Source organism: Cygnus olor, chromosome 16, assembly GCF_009769625.2.
Source record: "Cygnus olor isolate bCygOlo1 chromosome 16, bCygOlo1.pri.v2, whole genome shotgun sequence".
NCBI lineage: Eukaryota > Metazoa > Chordata > Aves > Anseriformes > Anatidae > Cygnus > Cygnus olor.
Window position 1 is genome coordinate 1,472,681 of NC_049184.1, and position 22,854 is coordinate 1,495,534.

General features: G+C 43.1%; 3 protein-coding genes across 6 annotated transcripts in view; 1 reads left to right on the top strand and 2 right to left on the bottom strand.

The window, feature by feature from the left end:
- Positions 1-301, bottom strand: part of ERGIC3 (ERGIC and golgi 3) — a 52,142-nt gene extending 51,841 nt beyond the window's left edge. Inside the window, exon 1 of the mRNA XM_040575482.1 lies at positions 298-301. The gene's annotated coding sequence lies outside the window, so the exon portion shown is untranslated. The remainder of the gene's footprint in view (positions 1-297) is intronic.
- CEP250 (centrosomal protein 250) overlaps positions 1-12,587 on the bottom strand; it is a 34,397-nt gene extending 21,810 nt beyond the window's left edge. The window contains exons 1-14 of one of the 3 annotated variants that reach the window (XM_040575477.1): positions 12,435-12,587; positions 10,978-11,046; positions 10,260-10,342; positions 8,818-8,983; positions 8,083-8,189; positions 6,604-6,831; positions 5,910-6,006; positions 5,350-5,448; positions 4,185-4,346; positions 3,697-3,875; positions 3,070-3,252; positions 1,977-2,121; positions 1,540-1,686; positions 1,132-1,362 (exon numbers count right to left, since the gene is read on the bottom strand). In XM_040575477.1, the coding sequence (XP_040431411.1) occupies positions 1,132-1,362; positions 1,540-1,686; positions 1,977-2,121; positions 3,070-3,252; positions 3,697-3,875; positions 4,185-4,346; positions 5,350-5,448; positions 5,910-6,006; positions 6,604-6,831; positions 8,083-8,189; positions 8,818-8,983; positions 10,260-10,342; positions 10,978-11,046; positions 12,435-12,551 (2,013 nt within the window). In that variant the 5' untranslated portion in view covers positions 12,552-12,587. The remainder of the gene's footprint in view (positions 1-1,131; positions 1,363-1,539; positions 1,687-1,976; positions 2,122-3,069; positions 3,253-3,696; positions 3,876-4,184; positions 4,347-5,349; positions 5,449-5,909; positions 6,007-6,603; positions 6,832-8,082; positions 8,190-8,817; positions 8,984-10,259; positions 10,343-10,977; positions 11,047-12,434) is intronic. The other 2 variants (XM_040575478.1, XM_040575479.1) reach the window with 2 other exon arrangements.
- Positions 12,588-17,745: 5,158 nt separating this feature from the next.
- GDF5 (growth differentiation factor 5) lies at positions 17,746-22,357 on the top strand. 2 transcript variants are annotated; one of them, XM_040576189.1, is made up of 3 exons: positions 17,746-18,755; positions 18,977-19,074; positions 20,688-22,357. In XM_040576189.1, exons 1-3 carry the CDS (start codon positions 18,631-18,633, stop codon positions 21,554-21,556), a joined length of 1,092 nt encoding a protein of 363 aa, XP_040432123.1. In that variant the 5' UTR covers positions 17,746-18,630; the 3' UTR covers positions 21,557-22,357. The 2 variants fall into 2 exon arrangements, with proteins under 2 accessions (XP_040432123.1, XP_040432122.1); XM_040576188.1 differs by having other exon boundaries at positions 18,308-19,074; positions 20,688-22,030.
- The last annotated feature ends 497 nt before the right edge of the window (positions 22,358-22,854 follow it).

Here is a 22,854-nt window from a genome sequence, read left to right on the forward strand (position 1 = left end):
ACTGAAGAGAGTTAAAATAAATATGGTTTCTCCTTCAAAAAAAAAAAGAATAAATGTAAAGCTGTTGGATGCAGTGAGGTGATGTTTGATAGGGAAACAGCCCTTCTGGTGAGCATTGTCATTTAGTGATTTATGAAAGTCTGGCTGACATGGCCAAAAAAGTGGTAGACTCTATACAGTAATTCATGTCAGTAATAATGTTTAATCATCTTACACAAATAAGTTGTCTAATATACCTTGCTGATAATCAATCTTGAAGATTAACCATGATTTTTAAGCTTTTATCTTCAACATAACACCTCTGCTTTGTACTTGACAAACAACTTACCCTATAGCCAAAGACTAAAACAGAACAGACCATGAGAAACAAGCTATTTTCCTCTCAGTTATCGCCAAATACCCAAGATTGTACATTACAAAACTGTCATTTAAATGATGAAAAACTCTCCTCCAGTGATATGATTCTCACAAGCTTTTTCTCTAATATATTGAAATCAGTTAGTCCAGAGAAAAGAATCTTGTCTGTTCACCTATTTCTTAAATTCTTCCTGAAAGCCTAAAGAGGCTCTAACAATTCAAACCTACAATTTATGTCTTGTCTTAAAATATAGTTTGAACAATAACAGCAAGATGTCATTCCCCTTTGTAGCAGTACAAGGCAGTAGATATTGACTTGCAGCTCTGTACTGCTTCCTAGGATTGAACATGAGAATGGAGTTCTGAAAGTTGTGGTCTTCACAACAAAAAGTATAAATGGAAACATACAGCCTGTTTTTTACCTCAGAAAAAGATGAAAAGCTACAATGTTTGCTTCTTTTGCCACAGATAACAGTAGTAGCCTCATTCAGGTGCACAGGCAACAAAAGTAATTTCTATGAAGTTTATCAAAAGCAAAAAACCAGGCCAAAACAGTTTAAAATATGCTGTAGAAGCAAAGGACAGATCAATCCCTCAGAACTACAATCTTCTGCAAGCCACCAAACCATTTCTAAAAGGAAGTAAACAGAGCTTTCTGACCTCCAGTACTACCAAGCATCTTGTTGACAAAAGCACTGAAATATCAAACAGACACAGCTTCCCTGAGCCAAGCAGCCAAATGCCTACCCAGGAGAACCAGGTTTTTTGTCTTACCTGGTTGAGTTTTAGCTGGGTTTCTTCCTTCTCCTCTGTCAGTATTCTCAGTTGCACCTGCAGCCCCTCCTGTTGCTCCTCTGCTTTCTTCAGCAGCTGCTCCAGGTGGGATTTCTCTGCGCAAAGCTCTTCATTTGTTCTTTTATAAGAGCTCATCTTCTCCTGTACAGAGATCTTTGCTCTCTCCATCTCATCCACTTTACCTGACAGAACTTCGGTCTCTTGTTCCAGCTACAGTCATGGAAGCAGAGAGGAAACAAAATACAGTAAGATTTACTCTGCATAAAGTCTGGACAGAAAAATAACACTTGTCGATATTCAGACAGTCATCCTGTCTGAAGGCAAAGTCTGAAAAGAAACAGCAGCTGGAGACAATCACCTGGCGGAATTCTTGGAAACTCTGCTCACCTGCAACACAAGCTTGTTCAGTTGCACTTTATCCAATGCAAGAGCTTCATTAATACTGCTCATCTTTGCTGTGGCAACATGTAGATCAGCTATTTCAGAACTCTGCTTATTCTGAGCTCCTGTCAACTCTGCTACTGACTGCTCTGCCTGAAGAGACAAATGAACAACATGAAAACAAAGACAGGAATATCCCTGACTTTATGCAGCAACTCCAGATCCCCTTTGCATCTCTGACAAACCTGATGTACTCCCAGTTAAACCTTTCCAATAAGTACGTGGGGACTAAATCCACCACAGAACCTGTCTAGATCACAGCATTGTCCAAGAAGGATAACACCATTTTTCCCTGACTTCTACTGCCAGAAACAGCACCTGCGGTGGTCCTGCTATCAGAACCCCCTCTCCCACAAGTGCTACCTAGGAAAAAGTGGCCATACCTTTTCCAGTGCCATTGTAAGCTCATGTTTCTCTTGCTTCAGCAGATCCCTCTGAAGGTGTGATTCCTCCAGCATCTCTCTTGTGACTACCAACTCACTCTGTAATAATGAATGTTTTGCTTCAAGTGCAGCTAAGTCCTTCAGACTTGAGAACAGGAAAGGTAAACATATTTTTAGTGACAAAAACATTATAATTTCCAAAACAAAGACTACATACTACACCCCAGATACAGCAGTTTGAAGGATTTCCACCAACTTTCTATTTACACTTGAAGAATGCTGGGATTTTCTGACTAGAGCTGCACCACTCTTTGTCATTGATGTAGGTGAAATGTTCATTAGTAAGAAAGTAAAAAAAGTTTTCAAAAATCATAGTACATTTCCAAAAAGTTTGGGAACTCTTATCCTAACAGCTTCCTGCCTGTTAGTTACCTCTCTCCTTTTAGATACAATGGATAGAAGACAGCAAAGTTCTTTGGGTAAGATACTTTTTTTGGGTTTACATAATATTTCCCCAAACTGTTCTCACCTTCAGCAATGAAAGAGCTTGCAATCTATTTGGGGAGGGGATGTATATGCATTTTCAAACCAATGATCATAGGATTATAGAGTGATCCAGGCTGGAAGGGACCCCAGGAGGTTTCCAGCCCAATCTTCAGCTCAAAGCAGGATCAGCTATGGGATCAGTCCAGGTTGCTCAAGGCTCTATCCAGCTGGATTTTTCAAATTCCCAGGGGTGGAACGTTCACAACATCTCTGAGCAACCTGTTCTACTGTGTGACTGTCATGTTTTTTTTTTTTTTTAATTTATTTGTTTTTTCATTTAAATTCAGTCTGAATATCTGTTTCAGTTTATGCCTGTCATCAACTACTTTGGTCAGGTTTGGAAAGATTTTTTTAATGGGTCAGAAAGAAAGGACAAGGAGGCAGCTATGCTGTATGTCAGTAGGTACCCAGACCTGCCCATGTACTCCCTCAATTTTCTACACTACAGATGATAAGCACAAGAAATTCATTCCTTTGTTGTGGGCAAAGAGATCTCCTAAACTCTAGCAAATGCTCAGCCCTGCCCAGAGAAAGCTTTAACACTCACAGGAGGTCCTGGTCATGACATACTCTCTCCATTGCTTGTTGCTGCTCCAGCTTTTCCCCTTGGGCTGAATCTTCCTTCAGCCGCAGTTCAGTGTTACTTCGACGCAGACGCGAGGCTTCTTGCTCACTTTCATCTAGCTGTTGCTGTAGTTCTCTCCTGGTTTTCTCTAGGTTTGCACAATCACTGCAGAGACAAGTTAAAAGAATGAGGAGACCTGCACAACCATTGATCCCATTCTCACGATTCTAGGATGGAGTTGTGAGGAGCAAGATAAGGAGGGACTTGCTCTTCCCCCTCACAAGATAACTGCAGAGGGAAGGAGAACTTAAGGCAGGCTTTGGCTTGCATTCAGTGAGAAGCAGTGGCTAGGGAGGCACCCAAAGAACAGAATTTAGAGAAGTGGTATGTTGGGAAGGATGCATCTTGTATTCCAACATTGCTCTACGTTTCCAAAGACAGCCTTAGAATAGCAGTAGAGCATGAAAAGCAGTGAGAGGAGGATGCTAAAGTGCTGAAGAGAGGCATATGAACAGTAGGGAAGGAGAGTTCTTTGACCATAACACCTTAGAACTCCCAGAGCTGGAAGCAGATTATCTATAAAACACAGGAGAAGGATGAAACACTCACCTTTTGAGTGATTCTACCAGGGACTGAAGGTGCTGCTGTTGACTGCTTGACATCTTACTTTCCTCTTCCAGTTGCTCAAGCCGTTGCTGCAGCTTTTTGCACTTTTCCTCCTGCTGTCTGTGCTGGTGCTGCAGGGAATTTATAGAGTCCTGTCTAGCAGAAAGCTCTTCTTTTAAGGCCTGTAAGGAATAGGGAGGAAAATAGCACAAACAAGCAATAATAAGTAGGGAAGATGGCTTCAGATACAGTAACTTGAGGACAAGCAAGCAGAGAGACAGCTCACCTGAAGGCAACAGCTGTGATGAGGGGGAGGAGATCAGGAGAGAAAAGCAGTGGAACACAGAGCTGGTGAGACTGGCAAGGCAACATAGTAGCAAGAGTAGGATGGCTAGAAGGAAACTGGGTAAATAAACAAAAAGGTCTGAAGCCAGGTGAGGCATGAGCAGCTGAGACTGTGGCCAGCGATGATGACAACCAGAAATTCTCACCTGTGTTGCTCTTTGCCTCCTTGCCAGTGCTTCCTGAACCAATACAAAGGCATGGTCTGTATCAAGGGAGCTCAGACAAGCAAGGACGTTGATAGACTCTGGACGCTGGAAATTGTCAGTGCAGACAAGGCTGACCGTGCTGTCACTGTCATCTAACACCACCTGAAAGCCCACATCTAACCGTCACTCTTTGCTCAAACTATTTTATCTATTTCTCCTTCTTCCCCCACTTCACCCTAGAGTTGTTAAAGACTCAATTCAATCATTTCTTCAATGAGGAAAGAAGTATCATCCCAGCCACCACAAGAACTCCAGGGATTTCTGAACACAGCTACTATAAACAAGAAGAGAAGAAACAAATGTGAAGTGGTTGGAGGCTGCTTGAATGCCTGGTTTCTTAAAGCTCTTGGGAATGATTTTGGTCTCCTTCAGTTTCTCAGAACCACATATACAAGCACCAGATCAACACTGGAAATAGCAATGAAAAGAACCATTAACATTGCCCAGGGATGAAGACAGCTGATGAATACTGGAAAACAGTAATGAAATAGCTAATGTTTACAATTACTCTGAGCAGCAGCAAAAAAGGAAAAAATGACTAAAATAAGTAGAAAGAACTGACTTTGTGAGAGGCTGTCTAAAAGATCTGACGATTAAACCTCCTGTACAGGGTGAAGTTTTGAACTAAGTTAAAGTTACCCCTAACCAGTTGGAACAGTTAAGATTCTGTGATGATAATGGTCAGTGAAGACAGAGTGAAGGAGCAAGGCTGGCAAGCACATTGATTGAGTCAGTGACCTTTTATAAAAGTCTGAAGAACAGCACAGTCATTGCTCTAGGAGGGTTTGGGAAGCCTCCAAGCAACACTGGAGTACAAATGTCAAGTAGCCAACTCAGAAAGCACAGTTCAAGAGAGACTTTAGCATGACAGTGAAGGCATAGGTACTGAAATTCCTAGGGACTCAGGTGAAGAGTCACAGGAGAGCCAACTCTGACATTTATGTCAGATTTTATATCAAAAAAAGTGGCACCAAAATGAAACAGCCAGTAGCAGTGAACGTACACAGTATACAACATGTGAGTCTATTCACTGTGCTTTTCTCTTTCCTTCATTAAGTACTTTTAAATCAAATTTACAAGGATGTGGACCCAACTTTGTACTCACCTCAGTTATATCTTTGATTAACTTTTGAAGGGCAAGATTCTCTTCTTTGGCATTTTTAGTCAATGAAGCTTCATATTCTACCTCTAATCGACTTGCTTCCTGAGAATAGAATAAGGAAAGAGTGGACAAGAGAAGCTCCGCTCTGGAGCATTCCCATCTTCAGCAGTATTATCATGCTTATAAGCCTCAGCCCTAGTGATTCCAGTATATTACTTTCCATAATCTATTCAATTTCTTCTTTGCTAAAACTAAGAAGAGATAGATCAGCAACTCTACAGACAGGTAAGTTGTCAATTCCAAGTAACTTTTATCACTAGAGACTTAAAGTCAGGGGCAAAATTACACTGGCAAAACCTCCCTAAGGAAGGCACCCAACATGTCTGTAGCTCCCCTGCCATTGCCTGCACATGTGCCAAACATGTTCCTGATGTTTTTGCACAGTTAGCACCTTTACTACTCTTCCTCTTGAGGAAGCCACACCTCTTTGTGCTAAGGCTGGAAAACAAATGACTCAGACCAAGCAGACACTGGGCTATTTCCCAGATAAAGGTAAAACATACTAGAATCTCCACAGTGTCGTTAAGTGTTTTCATGGTCTTCTCCTTCTCCTCATTCTGCTTCTGAGACTGTATAAGCAAGGCTGAGAGCTCCATCACCCTGAGAAGAGAAGGTCCACGTGCCATTCCAAAAGCACACCATCAGCTGTTAAAGAGATAAGCAGCTCCCAAAAGCACAGCAGCAGAAGTTCAGCCCAGAAAATACAGCAAAGACAGATTTAATCTCTACATGTTAATGTACTGTATGTTGCAGAAAGGCACCACTCGGCCCAAAGGACTCTGCACTCAGTGTTCCAAGGAAATGTCACTACAGAGGTGCTACATTGCTCATGACAGTCCTGTGCAAATTCCTCCCAACAACTAGAGCACAGTCCTGGATAGCAAAAGGGCTGTACGAGAGACAGAGTGCTCTTTATACTGCTCTGAATTTCTCACCAAGAATCAGTTAACAGCAAATACATTACAATATGCAATCTCCCCCCAGTCTTCTTACCCAGAAGAGAAGGGCTTCTGCTAGATTCTCCTCCTGCCCACCTTTTTTTTTTTTTTTTTGTTAAAGGCAATACTTTGACTATGGTCAGAAATAAGGCTATAGAGAATGTATGTGTTTTCAACATGAACACAGCCTATCTATGAACCTGTGAATCAGCAGTCACAAAAGATAACGTTGGCAATAGAAAAGCTTAAAAATATTAACCTATCTTGAAGTTCCTTCTTCTCCAGGTCACCCTTGATTTGTAAACACATCACTTCCAAAGTCTTCTGGTTTATTTCCCTTTCCATTTGCTGCTGTGCCTGATCCTTTAGGACAGGTCTACCCAAAGTGATGGACTCCCAGAGCTGTATGCCAGAGTTTAGACGGAAGCAGTTTACAAGTATAGATCCAGAGAGCCTCATTTGCTCTGCCTTCAGCTCTGACAAATCTCTGAGGAAGAATAAAGAAAGAGCTAATGTTTGCACCACCATTTTTATCAGTCAGTCCACTTTTCAAGCACATAATTAGGCAACAGATTACATCTTTGCTAGGGACAAATCATTCATTTGTTACTCTGGGATTAGGATCTGTCTTGATAGTTGTAGAATGAGTCTATTTCTTCCTCAGAGATAAGAAGAAATGTGTGGCATAGCCAGAAGATTTCAAGGACTTCTAATTACTCTTATTAATTGCTGCTCTTGTTGAATCTTATTAACATACTCTAATTACCAACACCATGAATAGATGTAAGGAATTTTGCCAGGGTCCACAGCTTTTATACCCAGGATATCAGTGTTAAGTGACCTTTTGGTATCACCACTTAGACTGCTAAGAGGCTTATGAAAATATGCATGTAATAAGCATTTTGGAAAGGTGGCATAAGAATAATCTTTGAATGCTGTTAACAAAAAAAAGTACAAATTAAATAGTAAGTCAGGTATCCACTACACATTAAGGAAAGCTTATCAATGTATAAGAGAAATGTCTGACGTTAACCCAGGTTTGAAATTGCATGCTCACACCAGAAGAATGCAATATCAAGGCTACAATATTATTGCTTGCATAGAAAGCAACTGTGAGAAAGAAACTTCAGAGAGACCAAGAACAAACAAAACAATAATAAAGAGGTACCAAACTAAGCAATATAAACTGGATAAATGGAGTAACAAGGTAGAAAAGTTATTTTTCTCTCAACAGTGTTGGTACAGGTGTAAGTGAATACAAACTGGCCAGAGTAAATGTAAGCTGGACATAAAAAGAAAAAAATATATAATCATGAATGTTTCCTTCAGAATCAGTGAGATAAAAAACCCGGTGACATTTAAAGTAGATTTTAATCATTCTATAGAAAGGACTGCATTATTTGCTGTATGCATAGGTTTGGTGAGTCTGTTCTCTTCCATATGTATACGTGTACCTATACATCTGAGTTTGGGCATATTAGCCCAAATATCAACATACTCAAGTTCATCTATTTAGGGCCTCTGCATTGCCCAAGCCCTTCAGTTTTATTTGAAAACCATCCTCAGACAAAATGAATCTGAAAGTAGCGTAAAGCACACATAATGGCATTGCTTCAGGATATCAAAGGACAAATCGTATCTTCAGCTGTAACTAAAGCAACATCAAGGTTCCAAAAGCAGATGTGAATGGAGGCTTACATTTTTTTCTCCAAGAGATGTAGTCTTAACTTCTTCTCACCTGTCAGTGGCGGTCTTCATTTCCACAAAATGACGGCGGAAGGTCACCACCTGACGCCACAGGCTCAGAAGACGGTTATGCTCACCCCTTAAGTAGCTGTCATAAAACTAAACACACAAAGACAGAAAGAAATGGCAGCCTTCCCTATTACTGTACAATTCTTCTAGATCTGAGAGAGTACAACCACCATCATCAAATCTTCTTTAATAAGAATTCCAACAGGGGCATCAAGGACTGAATAGGCACCACATAAACATCCACAGTAGACCTGCTACCTGAATTCAGAGATGGGAACATCCACACTTCTCCCGTTGTAGCGGATATCAACAAAGCATACTGATCAGAGATGTCTAACAGTCTTGGTGGAGGAAGACAAGAACAAGCCCCTCCAGTGTGAGATTTTCTTGTGACAGGCTATTGGTAAGAGATGCCTGTCTTCACCTTCTCTTAGCTACTCTGAATCTGAAAACACAGAGACCTCTCTGTGTTTCACTGCTGAGATTTAAGAAATGTTAAAAAAAAAAATTAAAAAAAAATAGGGACTTCATGCATGACTGCCCTACAGTGTTCAGCAACAGGCACACTCCTCCATCCCACACCCATGTTCTGCTAGCCAGCACCAATACATTCTCAATAGAGCAACAACTTTTACACAATAAGTTGTCTATGTCAGCAATAAACTGTACTCTCATTCCAGTCTGTCATCATGTTGACATTCCTACGGCCTATCCTTACCTCACGTTCATTGCGCCATTCACTCTCCTTCAATTCCAGTTCCTTCCGGGCCCTCATCCAATCTGCCGTCAGTTTTCCAACATCCTCTTTAAGAGCTGAATTCACCTCATTTGCTTTATCCAGGTGCTCCCGCAGGAGAGTGTTCACTTCTGCCAGGTTCTCACACCTTAGAAAGGAAGAAACAGCAATGAGCTCATTGAACAACTGCTATCCACAAGCAACATCCTCACGATTTTCTATCTCCCTCAACACTGACTTTCTTGGTGAACTGAAAGTTAGTAAAAGTGCTTTCTAGGAATAACTAAGACATCTCTGTCATGGCAAACTCTTTTTTTTCTTCTTACTTTAAGTCCTCATTTTCCATCTACAATTTCAGTCTCCCCTTCTTCTTCAACTTTGAAGATACCCACCATTAACGTCTTGCCTTCCCTCCGCTCTGTCACCCTGCATCCCGCTGGAAGCACAATTGTCCTGACCACCTATCTACTTCCACTCACATCTGTAAGTTTCCATACCCTTCCCCTTGCAATATTGTTTGTACTTCTGCCCTCGCCTTTTTTTTTTTTTTTTTTAAGAGTCTCTCTGTCCTTGTCCAATACACTAGGACTTGCAGTAAAAAACCCACCTTGACGACACACTAAACTGCACACCACTAAACCAAGACCATATATGTAGGGGAAACAGCTTTAAATGACACTTTCAACTGAAAGAAACTTCTACAGGGTTCCCAAAGTGCAGTGCATTTGTAGCCCTCAAAAAGGCTTTTAACTATGCTCATTGTAATGAGCATAAAGATCAAACACTGCAGTTTAATTACGTTTGGGCCACAGACTAACATATGCCACTCAGGAATTATTTCATGAACAAAATCTGAAGACTGTTGCCCAGCAAACAAAGTTCAGTTTCTGGATAAAAACAGGAGTTGTGCTTCCCTCACTTTGCAACATAGGTAACACAGCACACAGGTGTAGTTTATACCTCACACCATTCATCTCTTGAGCAGAGGGAGAAAGAGAAGCACAGAAAAATGTGACAGAAGATGCCTGTGTTGCCAAATGTTCTGCTGAAAGACTTTGATATAAGCACAGGATATGCTATTGAGACAAAATACAAGTCCAAATCAAAAGGAAAACACCTGCCGCATGAAATCTTTAGGATGTTAGGGCTTGATTCCCAACATAAAGCAGGGCTTTACTAAGCAGATCACCTATGGAATAATAAGAAAATTCGGGCTGGAGATGGACCTTTGGAGGTCAATATGACCAACCCCCACTGAAAACAGAGCTATTCAGCACACATCACTATTAACTGCACCACAGAATGGACTGTGGACCTTTCTCCTTTCAAAATGGCCTGCCCAGCCACTTCCAAACTGACAGGTTTTCTCTTGCTTCCTTGAGCATCCAAGACACCAAGAATGCGCTATTGCTCCTCCTTTTTACCTTCGCTGCTCCTCTTCCAACTGGAGCAGTGCTTTTTCCAGGCTGTGCTCCTCTGTGGGTTCCCATCTGTCTGAAAGGGATCCCTTAAGAAAGGAAAAGTTTAGTCAAATTCTTGCATTTCCTTCACTACAGTTATCATCCATTGCTTTCCCCTCCATTTGTTTGGTATCTCAGGAACTTGTGTCTTCTTCCAGGAATTAGTGTCACAAATACAGGGAGGAAGGGAGGGAAGAGTCAGTAGTTCTCCTCATTTTCACACTCTCACAGCTATCTGTTCTCAGCTAATGATCACAAGTGCTCACTTAGACTTGAAGCTTGGAAATACATACTCTCCTACTCTTTGTTTCCTGGGTTTACTTTAGCCATGAAGCAAAAAGAAAAGCAGAGAGCCAGCATTCTTGCCTTCCAAGATGCTATATTTCAACCGATTCTTATTCAGAGACAGACATAATGTGACAGGCAGTATAGCCCTCTCCTGAGACTTAGTACAAATGTTACTCCAACTATAAAGCACTCTTTCACAAAATTAAAATCCTTCTTGATGGGTTTTTTTGGACCGGCATTTCTAGGACTATAGGGTGCTCTAAGAATGGCAACTGAACAAAATACTGAAGGTCAAAGTTACAGTGCTTCTTTAAATCCTCCTATCACGACAATCTTGTTTTCGTCTGCTGTTGTTTTATGGGGCCTTTAATCTGAGTTAACAAGTGTTACATACCTGCCCACTCAACCCTCCGGCTTCAAGTTGCTGCTCCAACTCACGACACCAGGTCCGATACTGTAGCAACTAAGATGGATATATAGAATTAGGATAAGAGAAATTAAGCTTATAACAGACTCAGATCCTCCTGTGTTAGGTTTTCTCTAAGCCTTTCCAGACAGAGCCTAGTACATTTCACAGCACTGCTGACATAAAGAGAAGTCATTATCACATGGAAGCTTCACCTCATCTAATATTAAAAAAGTGAGAAAGGGTTTATTTTATGCATAGTATTATCTGCTCATCCTGAGAGAGTGAGATGACAAGCAGAACGATGAGACCGACTTAAAACAGCCATGCCAGCCCCACTACATCCATCAGACTGAAGATTATCCTGTTTAAACCTCACCGAACCACGTCAAATCCAGAAGGAATTGCCAACACCAAAATCAATGTAAAATCCTAGTTAAACCATTTTTAATAACAGGTTTGGAAGAAAAAAAATTACAAAGCGGCTCAGCATGCCTCAAAAACAGTCAGGTTTCTGTTAACCAAATAATACTTCCTATATCACCAGTATCCTACACAGGTTCATCAACAAAAAATGCTATTTCTTGCTACACAGCAAAACAAATGGGAAGGAAAAGCTTTGGCAAGGAGTGAAAGCGACTGCATAAATGGGCGGGACTTCAGAGCAGACAGGTCTGCGAACAGCAACAGACTGTGAAGGAGCAGCAGTCCTTCAGAAAACATTCAAATGCAAGTGACAGAAACTGAAAAGACTGAAAAGGGAACTCCTGTTCACTTCCTGGAGGAAGAAATGTGCTTTCATCATTTATTTGCTATTACCACTTGCTCTCCAAAGACATTTCCACACCATGTCAAATGCAGTCCAACCATATAGGTTTTACCTTTCAAGCAGCAGGCTTCTTTATACCTGTACAACTAGAAACAGCCTTTCAAATTTGCATCACTTTTCAATGTTTAGCAAATTAAAGTTAGTTCTGATAACAGTCCTGCCCGTGCGCCGCAGCCAAGCGCTTCAGCTGAGCAGCTTCCTACGCCGCAGCCTCCTTACAGGCGGGCGCTAAGAACACCCACACCGAAACAAACCCGCCAGCACCCCTCCGGCCACCGCAGGCAGCAGGCCGCAGGGCTTCGAGGGCGCTCGAAGAGACGCCGGGCTGCTCTCTAGTAGCCGGGCCGCGGTTAAACGAGCTCAGGCCCGGCTGCCCGCCGGGCGCCGGCTCTCCCGGGAGCTGCCGTAAGCGGCGGGGTGGCGAAGCCCCGGCGGGAGGCTCGGGAGCGCGGCAGCGGGGCCAGGCCGGGCGGAGCAGGGCGGCTCCCGGGCCTCGCCCCAGCCCCGGGCTCGACGCCCTCGCGCCCGCGGAGGCCCCACCGCGACTCCCGCCTGGCCAGCGCAGCTCGGCCCGGCCCCGGGCAGCTCCCGGCGGGCGCTGCCGCCCTCCCCTCACCTTCTCCTGCAGCTTCCGCACCAGCACCGCTTGCCGGTGCTGCGCCTCCTCTGAGCTCTGCAGCCGGCGCCGTAGGGACGCCTGGCTCCGCGCCGCCTCCCCGTCCCCCGCCGCCATGCCCCGTTCGCCCGGCCCGGCCCGGCCCGGCCCGCCTCGGCTCCCGCCGCCCGGGCGGCTCCGCCCCGCCGCGGCCCCCCGCCCGCCGCCTGCCGGGCCCCGGGCAGAGGCGGCCGCGGGGTGGCTGCCGCCGGGGCCGGAGGGGTTCCGTTCTCCCTGCCGGCAGCGGTTGGGGTGCGGGCACCGAGCTGAGCCGCGCCGGACGCTGCGTGAGCCGCGGGCAGGGCGGTCACCCAGAGAGCGGGCATCCGCGGCGGGTGCCGGCCGTGAGCGGAGGAGCGGCGGGAGCCGTGCGGCCCGAGCCGCGACACGCGCGGCCCTGGCTCCCCGGGCAGGGCCTGCCAGCAGCAGGGCAAGGCGCCTGGAAGCGCAGAAGGCATTGCCGAGCTGAGAACCTCTCTGAGCTTTCGCAGCAAAAGCAGGCCCTTCAGATAGCAGTAAAGGCAGCCGCAGCGTCCGCACGAGTTTACGTGGAAGAAATTTTCACGTGCAGGTAGCAGCCAGCTGGAAGCAAAGCAGCAGGCGAATGGACTTAAGTGAGGAAGCAGTCACCAGGTCATGGCTGCTACCCGTGATTTTACAGTTCCAGCTGCATCTCATTTTTCTGACATGACAGTTAAGGCTGTCTAGACAATCATCTTCAATACAGTGGAAACCTAAATAGTGAGGTGGATTCAGCCCCATGAATAGCTAGAGCATCATTAGAAATCCAGGCAAAACCAGAAATATTCAAAACTGGGTGAAGTGTCTCATGAAGCCATGGTTGCAAAAAAGGGTTTGAGGACATAGTAGCAGCTGGCTGAGGAGGCCTGCCCAGCTGAAGAACAACATTGGTATAAACAGTGGCAGGGAGCTGCCCGTGCTGTGCCTGTTCTTGTGTCAAAATGATGACGAAAACTAGTAGTGGCTCAGAAAACAACTGGGTTCTGAAAACTAGCTTCTCACGAAATAATTTAAAATTTAAATTAAAATTTTAATTTAATTTTTTTTAAATTTAAATTTAAAATATTATTTAAAATATAATTCCTTGTCAAATGAGACAAAAATAAAAATAATGTGGTTTTTTTTGTTCGATTTGCAGCTAGATGTGTTCAATCTACAAATAAGGTGCCCTTCTGTATACAGCAGTGCTGCCAGGGATGTGGATCATTTTATGCTGTCTCAACTTTTCTGTCTTTCTTAATGGAAGTGCTGCTCCGTAAGTGTTGCACTCCTGTCAGTGATGTGCAGAAGCGTGAAGATAGAGGCCTGTGGCCATGCCTCCCAGGAATGAGAAATACTGGCATGCAGATTCTGCCAGAAGCAGCATCCGGTTTAAATTATTTAAGGGATGGGAATAATTGGTAATATGTTTTGAGAGCTAAAGGAGTCCCCAGGGCTTAGCTCAAAGGAACTCACAACACCTCTGTCTCTGCAAGGGCTCACTCTCAAAGTCACAGCAAGCCTCTCGATGTCTCCAACCACATGCATGTCCCTCCCAGCTGTGCCAGGACGTGGCAGCTCTGAGCACTCCAAGGCTCCTGAGGAAAGGAGGCCAGGTGAAGGCTGAGACGGATCTGCCCATGTTTGTCAGCTCCATCCCCAACAGGGGCAGTGGCAAAAGCATGCAGCCTGTCCCACTGTCCTGGTACCTACTGTGGAAATGGGAGTTCTCCAGCCTTACTAGCAAAATGCTGTGGCCCCAGCTGAGCTCTTGCTGTGGGACTTGATTCCCAGTGGCCTGGGGTCCTTCTTCCTGTGGTGTTTCAGGTGAATTTCTTGCACAAGGCCTCCTGTGATTCTTTCTAGTTCATTATCTTCTTCTAAGACTAATTAGGTCCCAAGATTACTGTCTTTCGATTGATTCCAAGTGTCATCCGAAAATGCTGTTTCCTTTTTTGTGCTCTGCCTGGCTTTCTGAACTGACCACCTATGCATCATTGCAGCAAACAGGTTCTTTTTTATTGATAGTGCTCTTGAAGCAGGATACGTGGGACACATCCAGTTCTGGGCTCCTCGCTACAAAAAAGACAGGGATCTCCTGGAAAGAGTCCAGCGGAGGGCCACAAAGATGATACGGGGCCTGGAGCATCTTCCCTATGAAGAAAGGCTGAGAGACCTGGGTCTGTTCAGCCTGGAGAAGAGAAGACTGAGGGGGGATCTTATTGATGTTTATAAATACCTGAAGTGTGGGAGACAGAGGGATTTGGCCAAGCTCTTTTCAGTGGTTTGTGGGGACAGGACAAGGGGCAATGGCCACAAAATGGACCACAGGAAGTTCCGCACCAACATGCAAAAGAGCTTCTTGACAGTGAGGGTGACAGAGCACTGGACCAGGCTGCCCAGGGAGGTTGTGGAGTCTCCTTCTCTGGAGATATTCAAGGCCCGTCTGGACGCCTACCTGGGCAGCCTGCTCTAAGGAACCTGCTTTGGCGGGGGGGTTGGACCCGATGATCTTTCAAGGTCCCTTCCAACCCCTACAATTCTGTGATTCTGTGATCCTTGTGGGTCCCTTCCTACTCAGGATATTCTATGATGCTGTGTAGTGGATAATACCCCTGGGCTTTTCTCTAGGTTTGTTCTTGTCCATAGCTTACCATTGTTCAAAGGCTATCCAAGTCTTGGTAACCAATGACACAATTCTTTCCTCGGACTGCAATTTCCTATTTATCATCGGGACATTTTAGGGCTTTTTAAAATTATGCCACAATTTCCTTTGTTATTACAAATTTTATTACTTTTGTTTTGCTCCAGCCTCAAACAAGTCTTTTTTTTTTTTTTTTAATCTACAGCATCTCTGATTTTTCTGTAATTCTTTCCTTTCAAAAAAGAAAGACAGAGCTGTTGAATTCCTCCCCAAATTTAACTTTGCAGATTTTTAAAAGTCGCTCTTGAAAAATCTTTGGTGCAGAAATCCAAGTTCTCACAGAAACAGAATATTAGTTGGTTTCAATAAGCAAAAGCAGTGTGTCAGCAAGTGGCTTAACTTTTGGAGTTTATTTGGATAAATCTATGAAATGTTCCTTTGGCTCCCTGTTGCGATCCCTTCCTCCAGCCCATCCGGGATGTCCAGAGGGACTCTCAGAGCAGTCTGTTTGAGAAGCTGGCACAGCTTTTGTAGTCAGGCTCCTCAGAATTTGGCGAACAGGAGGCAACCCCATGGGGTGGGGACCCGAGCTGCCCTCCCTCTTCAAGTCCCTAGCACACTGAGAGGGGAGCTGCCCTTACAGAACGGGCCATTGCAGGGCGGACGAGTGGGTGGTATGAACCCAGCTGCTCGAGTGATACACGTGTCCTTGGCCAGTGGTGAGAAATAATAGGCCTTGAGCAACGTCTTCCACCATCCTGTAGCTGGGCTAAAGCCTGCACCAGAGAGGGGTTTTCCATCTACATATTGAAGATACCAGGGAAGCTTGAGCTTAGCCTGAGCTAAGTGTGGTAGCCCCACGTTAGCAGAGGGCCACAGTCAGACACCCTGTTCCATGGGTGCTGTCTGAGGCCAAGGTCCCCCTCTAGGAGCCATGGGGCTCTGTGCAGTGACCGAGCACTTAGAGGGACAGCGTCTCAAGAGAGACTGTTTAAAAGATAGAGAATAGTTTGCACAGCTTTCTGCTTGCTTTTACTCTTTTATTTTATTTTTATTTTTTTCTGTGTTGGCCTGTCCAGTCTATTAAGACATTTAATTCCATGGTGAGATGAGAGCCTGATTTACCCCTGTTGTGTGCATTCTTTTACTCGCTGCTACTGGCAAAGTCAATTTTTTTCTTGTGTAATAAAATCCATAAATTGGTGGGTATATTCATCTCAGATATGCAAAGATTGTTGGAACATTTGATTGATTCTGCTTTTAATCAGATTTACTAAGAGACAAGGCCTATGTCATAACATTGTCATACCTTTAGCCCTTTCCTGTTCATCAGCCCAAATCATTTGTGTATCTGCAGATCTCAACCAAGTTTGACAGAGCAATAGAGATCTTATAAAAATTTAGTATCTTTAATGTTTGTGAAAACTGGAAGCTTGTTAGAATAAAAGTGTGAACACAACATTTAGCTGTTTTTTCCCGTAGTGCAGAACTGATGCTGCACACTGCATTTGCCTGCTGGAGTGGCATTGTGGGAAGGAGGAAAGGATGGCTTGGCTGGGAGGGCATGGGGACAGCGTAAAGGAATTGCTGGGGAATGGGTTTGTAGGATGTAACTCAGGGAAAAGCTGCTTTGTTTTGATAGGGAACATCAAAACTACTTCAGAGGAATGGCAATTAGGCCAAAATCAGGAGGGTGTTTTGTTTGTTCTACCTTATTTGGGACATCTATGTAATTACTGAATTTTTTCTACCCTTCAGTTCCTCCACCAAAATAAGGCAAAGCATTTTGAGCTCCTCATGTAGAAAGGGCTGTTGTTATTTATGGAAGTAATTTGGTGTTTCTGATACTAGTCAGGATGGGAAATGCTACAGCGTGTGCAAGTCAATCTAAAAATCTAAAGTGTTACATCTATTCCATTTATTCTTGCTTTAGGAATAAGACCAACTGGGGGGAAGAACTGGGCTAAGCATCAGTGCAGGGTGAGAGAAGGGTCCCATTAATCTCTGTTCAATCCAGCCCATGCCTCATTTCCCAAAGCCTCATTTAGAACAACAACAGCTTGTTTTCTGTCACTTATGAAAGACGTGCATGCTTTGTGCTACCTTCTGTAAAGCTGAAAGCAGCAGGATACCTTTCCCCTGTAAATAACGCTGGTTTCTAACTCCTAGCCTTCCCCTGGCCTTGGGGCAGGTGGCTCTTGAAATTTTTGCATCTAATTTTAAAACAAAGGGTGGCATCCAGCTGCTTCTGGAGGACAGAGTGGGGTTTTGGTGTGTCCCTGGCTCCCCAAGCATCTCCAGGTGGCAGGAGCCTGGCTGCCTGCAGGGTGCACTGCTGGCACAGGCTTCTTCTCATACTGGGCTTATTAGGTTCTTTTCAAAGCATAACAATAAATATGCCAAAATACACTGAATGTGGGCATGGCCATTTTGCATTTATACAAAATTAAACTTTACCCTTGTTAAGTGCCTGTATTATTGGCTAAGTCATCGGAGGACAAAGTGAAGCTGCTGTTACAGTGCTCTGGAAAAAAAAAGAGCTAAATGAGTTATACTTAGAGATTTTAATGTATGTGTTGCAGTGGACTGTATGACAGATCTGTTGTTGATCTTGCAGTTTGTCCTGTTTAAACATGAAGTTCATCGAAGGCTAAGGTAGAGGTCGTATTGCCACTTGAAAAGGCATCCTCTGGAGTTTTGAGCCTGTGGAGTTGTTTCACATGAGGCAGAGTATGACTCATGCTAATGAAAAGGGCAAAGAAGATTTTTTTTAAGAAATATATCGCAGTTAAATTAGTTTAGACAGCATGACATCAGAGAGTAATTAAATAGGTTTGTTGGAATTCCGTTTCCAATTCCTGAGTTCAGGTTTGTAAAAGATTTCTGAGCACCTGCAGGTCTCTGTGTGTGAAATATTTTCACTGGAAAGGATTCAAAACTTTAAAAAAACCTTTTAACACAGAGGCAGCATTACGCCATTCTTCCTTCTTGGAAAAAAAAAAAAAACCCTCAGATTTAAACAGGACTCCTTCAAGTTTTCAGTCAGTTTTACAGAAGAAAACGAGGTGGTAAACTTTCTCTTTTCAAGAACAAGTTCTTTATAGCTGCTAACTGAAGTCAGGGGAGATCGTATCTGAGCACATGAGCATTTCCACTATGGGACTGGATACAAGTATTGAACAACGAGATTTGAAATGTTTTAATCTCAAACGAAAACCATTTTTGCTGACTTTGGTTTTTAATTTCTTTCATGTTTTCTTCTGCCAAACTGGAGGAACCTTTTCTGATTTTTTCTTTAGTGGCATTCAGAGGAAGACCAGAGGATGAAAATCCTGCACTTTCTCACTTTACTGCTTTGGCATTTGACTTGGCTGTCTCTGGATCTAGTTCCTGGAGCACTGAGTAATTCTGAAGCAGGCCAGAGTAATCCAGGATCTAAACTAGGTTTGTTAAAAACAGAAGGAAAAGAGAGGAGTCCCTCAGCTCGGGCAGGTACGCTGCGGACTGTGAACCATGGATACAGTACTGGGACCTCAAAGGCTAGGACTAAAAGCAGTGCTACTCAGGCTGGAGCTCTCTTGGCCAAGAATGATGAATCACAGAAGGTTCTCTCAAGAACAGCAGCCACGGAGGCAAAGGTAGGACATCTCCCAGGCAGACTTTCTGGAGTAAGGACAGTGACTCCAAAGGTTCAAAATCTTAGCAGCAAGGCAGCTTTGAAAAAAACTGGCACAAGCAGTACTGATACCAGTTCTTTCAAAACCAAAAAGACTAAAGAGCCTATAACCCAAAGGGAAACTAAGGAGACTTTCAGACATCCCCCTATAACGCCACATGAATACATGCTCTCTTTGTACAGGACTCTCTCAGATGCAGAAAGAAAAGGTGTTAATGGAAGTGTAAAACTGGAGGCTGGACTTGCCAATACAATAACCAGCTTTATAGACAAAGGACAAGGTAAGAAAGGAGCTCGTGTGTGTGTGTGTGTGTGTGTGTGTGGACAGAGAGGGATTTCTGAGTGTGTTCATACATATAGAGAGTGTTATTAGAAAATAATTGTACATTGTTTAAGTCAAAAAGCTCTTTTTAATGTACATGAAATCATTCAGCTTTGCTGCAGATTTTGTCCTCATGCCTTATCTTGGAAATTCACCTAGAGACAGAACTAGATGGTTGTATGGCAGCCAAACAAAACATTAAGAAAATATTTTAGAAGCATGTTGTTGAAAATCCATCAGTCCTTGCATGTATAGGTGTTTAAAATTTTTACTTTTTTTGTCTTATGTTTTTTCCATAAGTAGCTCCTGGAAACTGGTAACATTAGATTTTATTGTTATGCTGAGAACAGGGCTATTCTGTGGGGAAAAAAAAAAAAAGTTTCAGTACTGAAGGTTCACCCAGATTTGTTCAAAGTAGAGTTGGGAGGAACTGCACCGTAGACCCAGGAGTCATTATTGTGTAGCTTTGGTGTATCTGTATTAGCTTGAAGCTCATGCTTTCAGGCACCACCAGCCTTCTAACCAGAGAAGCTCACAGCTAAGCACGGGATAATGAGAGTAAATAACTTCTGGAACTCCATAATTTGCAGTTCAACATTATGGTTCCAAACTTTTTTTGGAAGTTTGGACTAGTTTCTGCTTTCACACAAGAAATAACCAGGCTCCCAAAGAAAGATGTTCACCTGATCACTCCGGTTGGAGAATTAGCTCCATGCTGTTTCCAGTGACGTTAATAAGAACTTTGTCATGGACTTAAGGAAGCAACACAGGCTACAGCTAATAAGGTAACGGTGATGGAAGGCTCAGCCAGGACCGGATTTATCTGCCATTTAATTAAGAATAGCTTGGCGTCTAGGAAGGGATGACACGCTGCTCACAAGTGCTGCATTGCAGTCCTCAGCTTGCCACTGGAAAGCGTTGTTAATGTAACATCGATAGTGTTGGCTCAGCCATATTCCTCATTAGCGCTACTCCTGAGCTTAACTAAGCAAATATAGCATCAGGTAGCATCAGCAAAGGGAGGTATGTTTTTCTGCCCAATTTGAAAAAGTTGTGAATCATGTGGAGTTAAGTTAATAAGGCAATTATCCTTGTGTCTGGCAGTTCCTGGGGGATGTTGGTTTTAAAGGACTAATTCACTGTTGTATTGTTTAAGGGTACAGTTGCTCATATTTGGAGCCAGCATGAGGCCTGGGCTCCGCTGAAGTCCTGCTTCGGTAATTTATTTGGGATGTAAGTGGTGAATAGGCCCTGTGAGTGCTCAGCCCTTATAAAGAACTATTTTCCAATTGGCTAATTGCTACTTTAAAGCTAGAAAATTCCTGCTGGTAAAAGAAATGGCATTTCTACAGGGCAAACTCAGAAACTCATTTCCCTGTTGAGTCACTGAATATTTCTGGGTCCCTGCTCACAGCTGATCCCTTAGACAAAAATTGTTCTTTCTGTTTAGTGGGCTAATTAAGGGAAATTGTAGGCTTATGAGCAAACTTTTGGGACACCATGAAGAACTGAAAAAACAAGATTGGTCTGTGCTTGATATACATATTAAAATCTGTGTGCTTTTTTTTTTAGATGAGCGAGCACCAACTATAAGAAAACAAAAATATATTTTTGATATTAGTGCATTAGAAAAAGATGGCTTGCTGGGAGCAGAGCTTCGAATATTGAGGAAAAAACCTTCTGATACTTGGAAGTCTCATTCTTCTGGAAAAACTTCCCAAGTGAAATTATTTAGTTGCTCTACCAACAGACAAGCAGCAACACTCCTGGACTCTCGTACTGTCAGTATCACAGATACACCAAAATGGGAAGTGTTTGACATCTGGAAGCTTTTTAGGAACTTTAAAAACTTGGTTAATTTGTGTTTTGAACTGGAAACTTTTGACAGGGGGAGAGCTGTTGATCTCAGGACTGTGGGATTTAATAGAACCGGAAGACAGGTCAATGAAAAGGCTCTCTTCTTGGTATTTGGGAGGACAAAAAAAAGAGACTTATTTTTCAATGAAATCAAAGCTAGATCTGGCCAAGACGACAAAACCGTTTATGAGTACTTATTCAATCAGAGGCGGAAGAGAAGAGCTCCTTTAGCAACACGTCAAGGGAAGAGGCCCAGTAAGAATCCGAAGGCAAGGTGTAGCAGAAAAGCCCTCCATGTGAATTTTAAGGATATGGGTTGGGATGACTGGATAATAGCCCCCCTAGAATACGAAGCGTATCACTGCGAAGGTCTTTGTGAATTCCCCCTTCGATCCCATCTGGAACCCACCAATCACGCAGTTATCCAAACTTTAATGAACTCAATGGACCCTGAATCAACGCCCCCAACTTGCTGCGTCCCAACCAGGCTGAGTCCTATCAGCATTCTTTTCATTGACTCTGCAAACAATGTGGTCTACAAGCAGTATGAGGACATGGTGGTGGAGTCGTGTGGCTGTAGGTAGCAGAACAGTTGCTCAAGTGAATATGTTATGAAAGGTTATATGACACACCAAATGTAACCTCTGCTCAAACAAGGTTAACTTAATTTCTTACCCCTAGGGTAAGTATGTTTACAAAGATATAGCAACAAATCCAGTGATTCTGTATATCTCTCCACCATGGGCATATTTTAGAATATTTGGATGCTATCATGCAGCCCAATATAAAGCCTTGTTTTGGCAACAGAAGACTGGTTCTTACTAAAGTCTGTGTCAGAGAAGATGAGACCTTTGTGCCTCTATATCACCTGCTTTTACCCTAGAAGCAGTGTGTAAAGATGGTATCAGTGAGCTGTGGATATGATGTTTGCTCCTTTGAACAATGTTCTTGAGGCTGAATTTACACATGTCCCATGTGCATTATCCATTAAGAAATGTAAGAAAAAAGTACTGATATCCAAAAGAGAAGGTTGTGTTCTGGCATGCTCCCATCTTGGTGTAAATAGTTACACTGTAATATGATTTCTTTCTGATTAGCTCTTAAAACTATGCATATATAAAATGAAATAATTAAATATAATATGCTGATTTAGTTTTAAGTTGTACATGGAGATAGGTGAAGCAGGAGGTGTTTGTTTCCATGTACGTTTTCCTCCAAGCTACATATCTTTCTTAAGTATCCACCTTTCCATTGTTATGTAGCAAGATATATTACTCTGTATAAGGTCCACGTTGTTCTCAAATGCTCATAGTAAAAGTGTTCAATTATGGCATAAGATGTAATAAATTATTGACACAGTGCTATGTTTTGTCCAGCTGTCCAACTCTGCATAATTATAATACTGTTAAGAATTTGTTTTTAATGTTTTTATACAATAAATGCAAGTGAAAGGGATTTTTCAGTACAGCAGAATACTAGTGGTGCGCGTAACATGTTCATGTATTTTGGTTGCCTCTAACTGCTGCTGCAGAAAGAGACTGTGGAAACATTGGAAGAACAATCTGAAAATGTGTCGTGTTTTGATCTAGTGTGGAATGACACTATCACTTGATGTATCTGGTGCAAGAATGCGTCATGCAGTTGATTGCAAAAGAGCTCTGTTATCCTTTTATTCAACCCCAAAATGACTGTGTTTGCATATCGCCTATATCTATTCTAGACATGGATTATAAATTTATTCTGGGATTATTCTTTATATGTTTCCATCTACAAAACCAGATGCCAGACATTTGACCGTGGAAGGATCAGACAGGTCATGAGAACCATCAGAAATGATTGAAGTCTTTGTCCTGCACATCATCTCTGGCATTGGCAGTGGCAG